Source organism: Sceloporus occidentalis, unplaced genomic scaffold (assembly GCF_023333645.1).
Source record: "Sceloporus occidentalis isolate IW3139 unplaced genomic scaffold, rSceOcc1.0.p SCAF_221, whole genome shotgun sequence".
Classification (NCBI taxonomy): Eukaryota; Metazoa; Chordata; class Lepidosauria; order Squamata; family Phrynosomatidae; genus Sceloporus; species Sceloporus occidentalis.
In genome coordinates this window covers 1,029,236-1,044,785 of record NW_028317201.1, presented here as the reverse complement: position 1 = coordinate 1,044,785, position 15,550 = coordinate 1,029,236, and the positions used below count along the sequence as shown (strand labels likewise).

Below are 15,550 nucleotides of genomic sequence, written 5' to 3'. Positions count from 1 at the left end.
AGCATTTGCTATCTATACACAAAATTGATACAATTAAAAACAGCTGATGAAACATATAATGCCTAAAGAAATCTGGTACAGCCCAATGGGATTATATACTGAGCAGCTACATTAGGCTCTGTGCTGCACACACTGTATATATATATATATATATATATATATATATATATATAGGAAGTGGACTCAGCATTTTTACAGATCTGGTACTTCTTGTCCTCCAGGGTGAAGCTTTGCTGAATGTTTCAAGATCAGATCACAAGCTCCTGTTACTGCACTGCACAAGCATTACAAGAAGCATTAGAGATGGCGCAATGTCAGCCCAAACACAGCTACTCACCCCCACTTACACCAGCTGCACAGCTCCCCTCCTCCTGTACAGTGCCTTTAATAACAGCAAGTCACATGACTATGAGCCATGTGACAAAAATAGGAAGTGTGGGCAGAATGAGTGCAGAGGGCTGGAATCCTTTATTATAAATCTTTAAAGCCTGGATTTCATGCAATCATAATGTTTTACATAGCAGGATATACATTATATATATATATATATATATATATATATATACACAAAATGATATATCCTGCTATGTAAAACATTATGATTATATACTGAGAACCTACATTAGGCTCTGTTCTGATATATATATAGAGAGAGAGCAGAACAGAGATTATTATATAGTAATAGAGTATATAGACGAAGATGAATACTTCCCAAGTGTCCTTCTTTAAGAGAAACAGTCCCTGGGCCCCTCTTTCCTCCCCTGATGCCCCTCTTTTCTAGGAGCTTGGAATGTTTGCTGGGTATGAGGGGATCGCAGGGTTCTACAGCCATAAAAGTAACAGTTCTGTGCTTATAAACAACAGGATAACTGTTTATAAATTTATTTTGTAAATAATATACATTCTTCTTCTAAATTCCTTAATCAGGTAAACAGCTATCATTAGGTCAGAAAGTCACGTAAGAAGCCCTGCGCCCCCAGTCTCACATCTGACCCCCCCCCCCTTAAAACAAAAGTATCCCTCTTTGGGCAGTTTATATGTGGGGAGGTAGCGTATTTGTAATTGTTGGTAGTATGTATTTTTTGTAGTTTACCATAATATTCTCTTTGTGTACCCAATTCATATTTTACGGTATAATATGACATTAACAAATACAGCAGAGAAAGGGGGTCTAGGAGCGAGATATTGATGACAGATAACTGAAGTATTAATGAGTGGATTAAGACGTTATTACTTTATGGCGGGTCACATTTATGACCCAGGAACCCCAAATTGATGAAGAGGGCTCTATGATTGACTGTCTGGTAGGAGAGACACATTCTTAGCCTGGATTTCTTTCACTGCACTGCTCCAAATGCTGCCCAGGGTATCAGCCACCAGTTTAACCCTTTCACTGGTGCAGTGGAGGACATAAAACATCTGTAGTGATGGGGGCATCTATCTCAGTGTTGCCCAGTTGGACCACCAGCTTGCTGCTGCATTACATTTTATCCTGGAGCCTCCCCTTAAGGCGCCTGTCATTAAGGGCAGATTAACTTTATGGTTGTAAATGTTTAGTGCTGGAGCCGCATGCATGAAGAGTCCGGGCATATCCGAGGTTACAACTTCCTACTTGGACTCACAACAGGATTCCAAAGCAGCGTTCAATGAGAGATCATGAGAATTCACTTGAAATGTATATTAAATGCCCTGCCTTTCGTGCCAAACAATACAAATCCTCTTATTTAATGTTCCATATTAAAATATATAATAAGAGGAATATTAAATAATATTAATAATCCAATTGATTAAATGGTTTCCTGCGCTGTTTCTATCTCACGTGTGAAAGTTCCTCTTCAAACAGATCTTCTCCCAAGTCGTTAAATAGGAATTGACTGTACGAGCACTGTTCTATAGAGTTATAGTGCACAGATAAGGAAAACGCGTTGGGAACGTATAGAATATAGATTCATTCCCACACACGGAACTGGCTTTTGATGTCTGAAGGGTCCAGAATAAGTCCATGGTTTCTGCTGACAGGTACAGACGCGGAATGCTTGCCTCTGCCCGTGAAAGCAGTTTTTGTAACTTCCGTTTACAAGCTGGCTGTTTTTGGTAATTGTGTGATAAGCACCTGATTAAACCACACGGACACTACACCGGATTAACCTTTCATCAATTTTCCAACTATAACACTCATTCCAGTTAGCTCCGGCGAATACCAGTTTCATACTGGCTGAATTTTGCAACTTCCAAGTTACTAGTTATTAAAAAGAAGAAAAAAAGTACAATCTATTACTTTGTCTTTTTTTATAGGTGCTAATTAACCAAGTACTTTAACCCCCTGTCAACAATATTTATAAATGGTTAAAAATCCTCTCTAAATAAATAAATGGGGGGGATATTAATACTAAAGACAGCTCTGAAACCCGGATGAATTATCATGTAAAAAGTAGTAACATTAAGGTAACCACAAGGGTTGGTGGGGTCTCCTAATGTCTCTGATGGATTCTCCGTCTCTTGCCGTAAAGATCTCTCCTACCCGGCTCAACACCAGCTGTGTTATCAGAGACTGAGGAATGACACTATTCTCCAACCCCTACAATCAAGAACTTCTACATTTTCGGGGAAACAGAAGAAAAAGGGTGACATTATCGACCTTGACATTAAGCGACACACATGCAAAGTACTTGCAAACCTACTGCATTTCATTTATTCTGTACATTATTGTTGTCTTTCTTGGTCAATAGGTTTTTACACTGATACGGTTCTTGTTTGTTTCCTTCTGAAGGATGCCGCATTGCAAAGCTTTGGGTAAATGAGAAGTGCGTTCACTGGGACCGTTCAGACATGTTCCCTTGGGTGCCTAGTCGAGCCTCCAGGGCAAGGCTCACGCTACGCAGGGCGCTTTGATACTGCGGATACTCCTGCTGGATCTGGTGGACGATGGTGCTGACGGTGTGTATGCGGCTCTCTTGTTTCTGATGCTCAGCCTCCAGCGCTTGTGGAGTGCGGCAAACAGGGTTGTATTTCCCTTCCTTTACGGCCTGTAGGTGCTTCAGACGGGTCTGATAGGATACAATCTGCGACAGATTCTAACCCAGAAAACAAACAAAAATGTACAGGGAGTGAGTGAACAGTGTCACCTAGGTTCATTGCTCTTATTGGGCTAACCTCTATATCACATTGACCCCTATACAACTGAGTTAGGGTCTTAAAAGTGACATATGTGGGTAAATTACTATACACCCTGGAGCTGCGAAAGCAGCCCATAACTGCTAAATTACAAGCTGCTTCTTCAAAAGAAGCCAAATTTAGTTTAAAGGTTATTTTAGAATCTGCACATGCTATCAGGAGACAGATTTACCTGGCGTTTTTTCTCTTGAAGCTGCTCAATTTCTAGTTCAATGGAGCCGGCGTCCTGCTTTAGGGTGGTGATGTTGTGCTGCTTATCCGCGATTGCCGCACTGAGTGATTTCTGAGAGTCCTGGAGGTCGTTGAAGGTGCTGGTAGATTCTTCAATGTTCTGCTCAATACAAAACATGTAAGTTGCCTCAAACAAGTGATTTCACTTAAAAAAAGCATTGGTTTAATTTCTGGTCAGCTCCTGCTGCCTATAAGTCTGTGTCTTGGCATGTAACACTGCAGGTCTACTGTGCATGCATTCTTGTTCTCCTAGCGCCAAACATGCTAACATGCCCTCAAGACAAAGGTGGTAGAGAGTCACGGCAATAGAGTGTTTCGCAAAAAGGACTAAAGAGGACTTTAATTGAATGGAATAGTTATGTACAAAATGATTGTTCCTTTATATCGACGTATGCATACCATCAATCAACACTAGGGGGCAGCAAAGTAATTATGGGGAATTTTAAATGGCAGTCTTGCTCTCTACAGTATTTCCTGCTGATCGGATGATTACCCCGTACCTTATGAGTCTCTTTAATCGCCTTCCTCAGGTCCTGTAGTTTACTGCGGAACTCACTGGCTATAAGGTTCTTTTTGTCCTTCTCGTTTACGCTGCGCCCACGAGTTAGAATGGTCTCTCTCCGAGTTACCACAGCTTCCATATCACGGATCATCTTTTCTTGCTGTTTCATCAGCTGTGTGTGCCGGACCTGTAAAAGTACACATAAAGAGCGGTGGATGTATTAAACATCAAAGCAGGGTTAGTAGAGATTACTAATTCTAAAGAGTGATTAGCTAAATACAAGATTTCCATAAGCAAGAAGTGAAATGTAAAAAAAATTAGGATGAAGCCCTATTAGTTTATGGAGTGATACAAACATCGGTCCTTATATATACCTGCATTCGATGGATCTCTGTCTTCATGGCTCGGATCTCTCCTTGTCCAGCCTCAGAGTCCACTGCGTTTCGCATCTCTTTAGCGAGTTGAATCTTCTTTTCCCACAACATGATCTGATGCCTGGAGACGACAAACTGGTCTAAGCAGATCTGCCACTACTGGTCAATATCTGAATTCTTCCCGGCTCATAAAAACTTCAGAACTAACTATAAAGGTGTCTGTTGATGATGCTTTATAATCTGATATTAATGTATAATACGGAAAGGCATGAGGCGCTTGAGACACTTACTCTGTTTCCACCAGGCTATGCAACATTCTCTCCTTCTCCTCTTGGAGGTATCTCAGATTCTCCTGCATCTCTACGGACTCCTTCTCTGCAGCCTAGAATGCAGAAATCACACAGTCATTGCCCTGCGTGGTACTTCACGTGGCAAGCTCAGTGCCCGGGTTTTGCCTTACCCGAAGTGAACTCATGAACTCGCTCTCCATCAGCTGGTTGAGTTGCTGCAGTTGCTCCTTGGAGCTGCTGTTCTTGCTGATGAGCGTGTTCAACCGAAGCATGTCATTTCTTAGGTTCTTCATGTGGTGCTCGATGTCCTTCTGTTCATTTTTCTCCTGCTCAATCTCATCTGAAAGAACAAAAACATAAATAAGAGTGTAAAAACACCAATACTGCACCAGACATTGGGGAACTTGGAAAGAGGCAGAACTTTTTGATTGGATGAATCTGGGTCACCCAAAATTAAATATAGCAAATAATCTTACAATGGCTTGGACTTCTTTTTTAAGATTCAAAGACCAAAAACCAGGGAATATATGGATGAGGTTTTCTTGATGTAACTATGGAAGGTGGTCATTTAACAGCACTTACTCTCAGTGCGAATTTTCTTCTGCTGGAGAATGGTCAGCTCTTTCTTTAGCATCTCTACAGAGGCGTCCTGTTCTTCTCTCTGGTGGGTCAGTCTCACCATCTCTGTTTGCAGACGCAGCCAGTACTGCTGGATGGACGCTATGTCTGCACTGCATTCCTCTATTTGCTTGGTCAGAGCTGAGATCTGGATCTCCAAAGGCCCCAGTTCCTTGCCCTAAAAAAACCAAACAAACATCCCAGTGTCACAAAGCAGTGATGGCCAAGTTCTTTGTGTGGCAAGGGCACTGATCTTTAACGTATGCTGTGGGATTAATCGTTCTTATAACTTCTATCACTTTAAAACATCTGCAGGCATATTAGGCAAAATAAGATGCAACTTCTAGGACTAGAATAATTTTTAGCACTTTATAACTTAGATTTTTTAATAGATTATTGTCTGTTTTGCATTACTATTCCATTCGCTGTAACACAGAGTGGCCAAAATATATTCAAGGTCCCACATACCCCAATCTGTGCAACAGTAGACTCGATCTGTTTGCTGAATAGGTTGATGGTGGCCTGCTTTCTCTCGATTGCGATAGTGCGCTTGGCGATCTCGCTCTGGCTGCGCGAGATCAGATCGTTGGTGTTCTGGATGTTTTTCTCTAGCTCTGCCAGCGTCCTCTGCAGACTTTTGATCTGAGATGAGCTGTGATTAATCTCCAGCTGGACTTGAGCCGTGTCATTCTCAACTTTGGCAAATTCTATCTCCTGTTCGAGGCAAGAGCACACAAATTAAATGTAGTTGGTCACGTGTACTCCCTCCCCCAAAATCATTCCTGTATTTGTGGCGGCGATTATTAATCGGTAAAATAAGAGCACATCAGACCTTCATAACGGGTAATAACCAAGGCTATCACAATTACTTATTGGAAACAGAAAATATATTATTCAAACAGATTCTGTTCCATCCATAAGACCCTCTCGGTGACAGAGAGTCAAGGTGACTACAAGCATGGGACCAAATCTCTATTTTCTCAACCCAGAACAAGCAAATGTCTAATGATTTCTTGCTGTACCAGATCTAGTTTCCTCTTTTGCAACTTCTCAGTCAAGAGAGATGTATATTTGGTTGCTTTGTCCGATGTCATCTTCTCCTGCAGTTTCTCCATGATCTGATTTTCGAGGACCACCTTCACTTGGGATTCTTTCTCGATCTGTTTGCGGATGGTAGCCACCTCACTCAAACGCACGGCACGCTCCTTTAATAATACAAAAAGAGGACAACATGAAACATTGACATGGGGATGTAAGATTGTCTTCAAATAAATTCTGTATATTTAATATTGATGTGTTAATAGTTATAGTTATTAAATAACTCACTTAATCACTGGTTAGTCCTAGAACTGGGGATGCATAAATAGTGGTGGACTAAAAATTTTTTGAGGCTGACTAAAGGGATCTTATTCCAATATAGAATAAAAGGCAGTACTTTGACCTATAACAGCCAGAGCATCATTGATTGCTGAAGGACAAAGCATTGTATACTACACTTTATATAATGTGCTCTTGTGAAAAGCTCACCGCAGTGACTCTGCTTAGTGCTTGCTCCGTCTCTTGCAGAGTACGCATGTATGTGCTAAACTCCACGCGCAGCGCCTCCTGCTTGGCCTGACACTGAGCGATCAGCTTCTTGCTCATGGCTGAGTCTCTTTCGGTGCGGTTGAACATGAAGGTCAGCTGTTCGTTCCTGTCCTCTTCTTTTGTGATGGACTTCTTGTAGCTCTCGATCTCGGTGTCCATGGCCCGTAGTTCTTGCCGAGCCAAACTGGAAAAAGAAAGAGACTCAATTTTTTTTTTTTTTACATTTTCACATTTTGTTACAATTTAACCAAAAGCAGGTTCAAAGCTTACACTGTATAAGAGAGGGGCTAAATAAACAATGGCGTACCAATGCCATGTCGACCCCACCAATATCTGTATCTCATACAAGAATTTATTTCGGAAATCTCTAAAAACACCAAGCTGGAAGCACACAAATAACAATGAGGATGCACATACCTAAGAGCCTCCTGGACAGCCGCGTAGGCCTCATCTCTTCTTGTCATCCCAATCAGGCTGCTGTTCCATTGCTGAAACAGCTGTTTTTTCTCCAACCCAATGAATTCAATCTCCATGCTGGCCTGCAATGACAGAAGACATGGTTGGAAGGCCACAAAGGAACAAGTGCATAGTGTGGGTGGAGAAAGTCTTGTATTCACTGAACATTTGTACCCTCTGTCAGACAGATAGATAAATAGAAGTGTACGTTAACTACACCTACCTCTGCAACTACTTCCCGAGCAGCCTTAGTATCATCTCGTTGAGCAGAGAGTTGTGCGTCGTACAATGCAATTTGCTCCCGTAGACGGTCAGCCTCCCTGGTCAGTCGATCTATGTACATATCCTATGGAAGAGGGAGAGAAAAGAGGTGGGTGGTGGACGTATAGGAAAATTTGCAGAAAAAACACAGTAGTAGGGCTAAAAAGATGGAGTACCTGATTCAGTTTCTCCACCTCGGCCTGCATCCTCTCTGCCTCTGCCTTTTGCACGGCACGTTTCATCACTGAGATATCCGAGTGCACGTCTTGATTCATGTTCTCCATGTAAAAAAGCCGCAGGGCCAGGTTCTCCACCTCTGTCTGCATGCTGGAAACTGGAGTGTCGAAAGAGACCATTTAATGCCACCCTATCCCCTGCCGAGCTTAGAGGAACCATTAAACGTACAGCATAATATTCCCATTCTGCCCTTGGCCTCCTTTTTTTGAATGGCAGCTCATTGTGTATTTATATAAACCTTTTTAACTTTGTCTTCAAATAATTTTAATACAACATATACACATTTAAAAAAATAAATAATTACAGAGTTATCTTTTAGGTTATACATTTAAGATTACTCTCTCCTTATATATATCCTACTTATATTTTAACCAACCAAACATTGATAGTTAATCCAAGTTAGTTATATTGGGTATGACTGGCTTACTAGTATAGTGACATTGCATTAGAATAAGGGCAACTAACATTTCAATTTGCTGCAGTACGTTCTGGCACTCACAGGGTTGAAAGAACATGGATTTTCCATATCTAGATATGCGATATTTGATACCCAACATCACCCTGTAATGGATATTTCAGCAGGACGCTCTGCCCTTAAACATTTTCTGCTTGTAATCAAATCCCTGTTGAAGGCTTAATCACCTTTTTTTGTTTTGCTAGAAAGGGACAGCATCATCCTGTGTCGCAAGGCATCAAATCCCCCTCCTTTCAATCAGTTTAAACCATAATCAAGGTTTTGGTTCCCTTGAAGGTATAGTAAGGGATATAGGCTTGTCTGCTATTAGACAATTGTGCTGAGATGTATTAAATGGTTGGTGTGGATTTTACAATATGAAAACCTACTCATTGTTTCTGATTTTCTGCCCCCATAGTTCTCCTGGAAAAGCTAGAGAGGGTTGATTAGAATGCACACCACAAAAAATAGGGCATCACAAGAAACGGAGTCTGTTTATCCAACTAATTATGAGAACGGGTCGCCGTGAGCAAACCTGGCTAGGTTGTTTAACACAGAGTGAGTATCACGGGTATCCAAAATTATTCCAAAATGACCCTTATTTGTAAGGGAGCACATATGCACCAAGGCTGTCGCTGTAATTTATATGAGGATTCTAGGTCAACTGAAGTTTTGATCGTAGACACCATCCGGTTTTGTTTTTTAGAGAAAACTCCAGCTTTGACGGTAGAGAAAGGTGCTTTTAAGACCAGGCCTACCTTTCTTGCGCTCTTCTCCTGTCATCTGGTGGGTCTTCTTGTACAGATCCCTGATGGCTTTTAGCTCATCTTCTTTCTGCCGCCGGATCATGGAGACCTGGGCATGTTTGTCATGTTGCTTTTCCAGTCCCATCTGGAGACGGGCCAGCTCCTGCTGTATCCCATATAGGATAACACCAATATCATCTCGGTGGTTTTTGTTCTTCTTCAAGGATTCTTGCTGCAAAAGGTAACATTGAAGATGGAGTATTACAGACATCATACATGCCATCCTTACAAGCATTTATGTCCTAATCTACGATTCCACATTGTCATTTTATATGTGTGCATGTTTGTACTCTTGAAAGAATGTGAATAAAACTCTACTGCCACACGAAATACAAATTTTTTTTTGTGGAAATTCTGTATCTCCATGGAGATATGGAAATAGCCGAGCAGACACAAGCATGCTTGGGGAGGAACAGAGATGTCCCGTTTGACCACAAAGTATCTCTGCTTTTGGTGACCTAAAATATCACTCTCCTGTACATACCATTTCTCGCAGCTCCAGATCCAGACTGCGTATCTGCTTAGTGAGGTACGTCTTGAGAGCCGTCTGGAATCTTGTCATCAGGGGCTGGAAAAATAAAAAAAGAATGAAATCGGCATAAAGAAAAACAATAACGGTTAAATGATCTTAGTGACTGTAAGACGAAGAAAAAACAGGATTTTTGGAGTTTTAGGAAACAATGTGTTAAATCCCGGGAATACATATGTTTCATAAAAATCTGTTTAGTGGCAGTGCTTATATATAACATTTTCTCAATGTCGATCCCAAAAAACATATTACTATTTTTATTTTATTTTGTGGGCTTCATCCGAAAGTCTTCATAAATAGAAGAGCTAATTTTCTTACATGATTGGGATCTAGAACCACCAGCTCTGATGCGTCATCTTCTTCTTTCTCCTCGGCTGCTCTGTCTTCCTCGCGTAAACCTTGAGGAACATCATCTTCATCTTCGCTTTCTTCCAAGTGCTGGCTAAACTGATGGAGACCAGAATATGTGGAGGAGGTGACCGCTCCGGCCTCACCTGAATCCAGAAAACATGCACATTTTTACAAGGGGTTGATAAAAAGGCAAGAGTGAGAGGTGGAGAATAACAGCAAGTCCTGGTTCTTAAGCTGCCGACCATCATAGGATCGCTGGCTCAAAGCACCTGGACGTTCATGGATTGCAGTCTTGGCAAGGTGGAAAAACATTAGCAATATTTAATTTATATCTTGCAGAGTATTATTTCTCTCTATATTTTGTATTTGGCTCTGTTTTTGTTTCTCTTTATAAGTTGTCTAACACTGGTCCTTTGTACAAACCGGCTCATGTCTGTGTCGCACAGGGAGTTTTTGGGCACAGGGAGTGATATTACCTATACCTGATTCTGCCAGCTGCTCCATGTACTGGGATACTGTGTATCTCTCAGTAAAAGCCACAGAGGAAGTTTGGAGGACACTCGGAGAGCTGGTGCTCATTGCCTCCATCGACTCAAGTCCTCTGGATGTTAAAGGCTCCTCTACGGCGGTCTGGGCTGACGTGCCAACCTCCTCGGCCTATTAAGAAGAAGAAATATAGAAAAGGGATTTGCATTAGGTGCTCATGGACAACCCGCACCAGATGACTGGCAAATGACTGAAGCAGAGGAGGAACAGGCAAACTACAACCCTAAATCTCTTGTCCAAGTTGATAGTTGTAACAACTTACTTCATCTCTCTCTGTCCCCCGTGGCGAGACCGTGGCTGGGGGAGTAGCCTGTCCGTCATCTTCTCTTACGGTTTCCCATCCCCTTTGCAACAATGTTTCCTAAAAAGCCAAACAAGTGAAACTTATGTTAAGTTGGAACATAATGATGGGTAAATTAAATGAAAGTAGCACACTAAAAAGGATTTACAAACCATGCTAACAATATTACAAGCAAATGTATAGATCAAGGAATTTTGTATTAGCAGCACCTTTTAATATCACAACAACAAATTCTGCAGTGCTGTACAACAAATACAAGCAAAGAGAATAAGAAGGTGAAGAGCATCTTGTTTATGGCGATATCATCACAGGGGACATATTTTTGTTTTGATCTATACCTCTGCTTCCAATTCTGGTATTGCAGTATTGCGGTTATTTGTAACACTCCTCGCCCAAGCTGTAAATAATATGTAAATGACAGGATCCCTGCTATGGGACCCCCTATTTTAGCTTGGAAAGGGAGGATGGGTATCTTCCTAGAATCAACCATGTTATAGGAGACAAAAGTATATTTGTTTTACAGGAGAATAACTGAGAATAAATGGAAGATGAGATCCAAGAGGAAGCTGTGGAATATGATCATCATCAGGATAGAACTGGGACCTGTCCCCTTATGTATGAGAATATAAAGGACCATGTGAACATAAGGATTTTTTTTTTGCCAAAAGATAAAACTGCAAATTAAAATATACGCAAACATGGCTTCACTTACCTCCTTATCAGATGTCTGGAAGTCCTCTTGTTCTGCTTCGGACCTAGGGCTAAATATATTTCATACAATCAACTCAGTATCCAGAGTTACATGACATTTGGTGGTTGGCTTTTTTATATACTTTTATACTACAATCTGTGCTCAGGGAGTCTACGTTATGTACTGTTTTCTTAAATATTTGCATTAAACCTGTTGTCCATATACACTATATAGACAAAAGTATTGGGACGCCTGATCATTACACCAACAGGGACGTTAATGGCGTTGCATTCTAAATACATTACAGGCTTCCCATGTATGTTTATGCTTATTTCATTAAATATTTTTTAGTTATGAAAAGCAGATTCTGGCGCAAAGTGTGAAAAATCTTATCACCATAGCAACCACTGGAATCTTTCCGCGGATTGGACACTTTTTTGCACCATTTATATAATACCCATTGTAATTTAAATTTGCCGGTGCCAACTTTAAGTAGATTGCACATTAAAAAATGCGATCTATTCTTCTAATAATCCATAGTTAAGCCTTTTGTTTTATAAGTATTTTTTGTTTATTTATAAACACTAGTAATTATTCCTATATGTTTTCAAATACGTCAGCCTTATTCTATAAATAGCTTTAAAGGATGTTATATACTGTAATTTACATTCATTTATAATAAAATGAGGGAATACTCACCTCCCGGTTGCAGACATCTTTCCGTTGCTGAGCAACACTGTCAACTTCCGGGAGAGCGACCGCACAGTCTTTGGAGCGTACCAACTCCAGACCGCAGAGGGGGGGGTGAACCAGCACGCTACAGAAAAATAAACAAAGCGTTCTGGAGAGAAACAAGAGGCGCTGTGTTGAATAATGGAGAGCTGGTAGACAGGGTGTGATGGGGTTAACTACTTATGTTAATAAAGGGAACTTGATGTATGGAGAGTGCTCCCAGCGACCCCCCAAAGCATATGGTTGTGTCCCTAGGGAGCCCTTTAAATTCATCATCGGTTACTATACCTACATTAAGGTAAATAGACTGGAGAGCCGTAGGTGATCGCCGTACTCATGCGTGGGGCATCCCAGCAATGGAAGCACGACTGCAATAAATTTCATTTTATTTAAAGTTTGCGTGTTTCAGCCCACCGGGTGTCAGATGCTTGTTTTGACTCGCGAGACCCCATTGATGAGTTAGCAGGGTACCCTGGGTGTGTGAGACGTAAGATGTGCCTCGGAATGCTCGCTGCTGTTTATTGTTACATGCGGGGAGCTGGCAGCAATCTGTCTGTAATCAGATCAGAGTTGTGTAGCCGGCTCGCTGTTTGCTGTGTGTTTGGCTGGCAGTGAAGGAGTTACCCGGATCCGCCCCGCCTGCTCAGCTCCTTCTGCACACGCTTGGTTCAGGCCGGACGGGACAGAGAGCCCGGGAGGAGCTGCAGGGGACGGGGGCACCGGAGGGACCGGCAGGTAGGGGACCACTCAGGCCAAGGCAACGCGGGGGGCAATGGGCATCGCCGATGGGGGACTGTGGCTGTGCAGATCACGGGGGTAACACTATACATTACCCTATACATAGGCTTCCCATAATGTGACTGTACTATACATTACCCTATACATACAGCTTCCCATGATGTGACAGCACTATACATTACCCTAAACATACAGACTTCCCATGATGTGACAGCACTATACGTTTCCCTATACAACAGGCTTCCCATGATGTGACAGCACTATACATTACCCTATACATAGGCTTCTGATACTGTCACACTGAGCCTCACTGTGCACATAAAGGGGGTAGGACCCTATATTACCCTATAGAGGCTTCACATAATTTGACACTGATCTAAAAAGTCCCTGGCTATAGATGTATACATTACCCTATAGACTCCTCATCCTAATGTAATACAGATCCTATTTGTGCAGGACCATATGTGCAGCACTATACGCTATAAACGAGCTGGTTCTAATGTGACACTGCTTCTAACTTCACACAGCCATGCTTCTAGGAATAGCCCTGTCAATTACCATATGCACAGGCTGGTCACACTATATGTATATATATATATAATATAATTAGGACAAGGTAAACATCTACGCTGGCCCCTTGCCTATGTGCTTATAGGACCGATGTGTAGCCTATACACGTTCTAGTGATCCCCATATAACACTTTCATTTAGAAACTACAATAACATCGCTCTTCATCTGCTGCTCCGCTGGGATCCTCACGGGGTTAACAGGAAAAACATAATCTAATTAAGAAAGAAAAAAATATTCTAAAAAGATAAATTATTGTTTTTTTTACTTCTTAGATCTGCTTGGCGCAGATGACTAAACTATCTGCTTCTAATAAAATAAATAACATGAGTATCCTACGTACTTTATTCCATTAAATGGAAATCATTGCTTGGCAGACATGTGCCAACCGCTATTCCGCATTCAAATCATTAACGCCCCCTATAGATCTATAGCTTAGGGGCTCTGCACTTATTTTGTTCCAGTGCCTCTAAACTTGTATTACTACAATATTTTTTCTATGCAGTATATACTGTCTTTACTGTGGGTAGTAGATTGGTGGAACAGCCTCCCAGCAGAAGTGGTAGAGGCTAATACAGTGAGGTGATTTAAACACGCATGGGATAGGCATATGGCTCCCGAATCTGAGACCGAGGACCTGAGGTTTGCAGGCAGACCCCCGCATCTGTTCTGGATATGTTTCTCTGGATCGGAGTAGGAGGCTACTGGAAAAGAGCCAGTGGAATCCAACCATGTGACGGCCGCATGGGAAGGAAACCAGAGCTCCGGCTGCAGAGAGATCCCTTTCACGATAGCACTCTACATGTGACCTCTGCCTGGAGCAGGATCGGGGTATACACCTGCATTACGCAGCACCATTCAGGAGCAGGCAGCCCCCGCCTCCCAATGCCTTCACAGGGGGGGCGATCGTGCAGCTCCCATTACTCTCAGCCAATTTCAGGGCATTGTTTAACCAAGCACGAGAGGGAGGTCATAATCTAAAACTAGAGGGTCAGAGGCTTAGATGGAATGAAAGGATGTTTTACTTTACTGAAAGGGTAGTAGATAAGTGGAGCAGCCTCCTGGCAGAAGCGGTAGAGCTTAATACAATAAATTAGAGTAGACGGGGGGCCGAATGGGGCCGATCTGCGTTTAAATGCCGTAACCCCTAATCTTGATCTTAAAAGCAGGGGGGGAGGGGACCACTTTTCAAATATTGGTGTATATATTGATCACATTAACCATAAAGTCAATACCAGATAAGTCCTGGCGAGCCGGTTATAAATATTTAACGGCGTCTTTCCAAAGACTTTAACCCTGCGATGGCCGGCGCATCCACTCAGCAAGTCCCCAGTGACCCTTATAATGTGCCTTCGGTTTGAACAGATGTTAAGGCATTAACCATCTAATTGCCAGAGTCCTCCGAAGGCACGCGGTGCGGGCGATTACCCGGCGGGCGGCTCGTTGGAATAATGCAGCTAGACCAGAATTTTTGGTTTGGTTTAAAAACAAACAAAAAAAAAAGTTTCCAAGCAGATTCCAGAAATAGCGTGCAAGTAAATATAGAGTTAAAAAGTAACTTAGATACTCAAGATCCTTCCAGAGCAGAGGGTTGTACCTGTGCTCTGTATGAGCCAATAAGGGAGCACCAAATAAAATTCCAGGGGCAGTTTGCCACTGAAGAAGCGCATCTCCCCATGTCACCTGAGACTCTTGTAGGATAAGGAGGCAACAAGTCTGAGATGTTTTGGGGTCCCTGAGAGATGGCAGAGGTTGGCTGGCTTTTTGGTTGCCCTCTTTCAGCGTGGGGTTAAGAAGATCCAGCCCTCTTTCTGGTCTTTCGGCCAAGGTGGGACAGAAGAGGTTGAGTATCCTCATGGGGTGGAATGCAGCCGTAGAAGAGGGAGATTGAGGACCCGGTGGTCCGCTGAGTGCTCATGATCACCTCCACCTTCTTCACCGTTGAGGGAAATGCTGGATATCCCAGGATTCTGGATAAGTCATTGGTGATATATGGTCTTCAATAGTGACTGAGATCATGTGTTGGCCAGAAGTACACATGGCTGGTATGTCATTGGTCGTTAAGGGGTTAAAATAGCTAAATGTTACTCCCCTGCCCAAACGT

The 15,550-nt window shown here is 42.2% G+C and overlaps 1 protein-coding gene across 1 annotated transcript; it reads right to left on the bottom strand.

Moving 5' to 3' along the window:
* Positions 1 to 2,810: 2,810 nt before the first annotated feature.
* Positions 2,811 to 15,303, bottom strand: LOC149277036 (coiled-coil domain-containing protein 40-like). Its single transcript, XM_089503160.1, has 20 exons — positions 15,044 to 15,303; positions 12,108 to 12,225; positions 10,679 to 10,777; positions 10,353 to 10,527; positions 9,838 to 10,013; positions 9,475 to 9,558; positions 8,943 to 9,162; positions 7,670 to 7,827; positions 7,456 to 7,578; positions 7,194 to 7,315; positions 6,717 to 6,960; positions 6,212 to 6,394; positions 5,658 to 5,903; positions 5,154 to 5,367; positions 4,742 to 4,911; positions 4,572 to 4,663; positions 4,282 to 4,402; positions 3,906 to 4,094; positions 3,347 to 3,505; positions 2,811 to 3,074 (listed from the first exon to the last, which is right to left on the bottom strand). Exons 1-20 carry the CDS (start codon positions 15,301 to 15,303, stop codon positions 2,811 to 2,813), a joined length of 3,417 nt encoding a protein of 1,138 aa, XP_089359286.1.
* Between the last annotated feature and the right edge of the window lie 247 nt (positions 15,304 to 15,550).

Coding starts and splice junctions, on each gene's coding strand:
- LOC149277036 (XM_089503160.1), bottom strand. CDS start 15,303: ATGAGGATACTCAACCTCTTCTGTCCCACCTTGGCCGAAAGACCAGAA. Junction 7,828..8,942: donor AGGAGAAGAGCGCAAGAAAG/GTAGGCCTGGTC, acceptor TCGACACTCCAG/TTTCCAGCATGCAGACAGAG. Junction 6,395..6,716: donor CACTAAGCAGAGTCACTGCG/GTGAGCTTTTCA, acceptor GTATTATTAAAG/GAGCGTGCCGTGCGTTTGAG.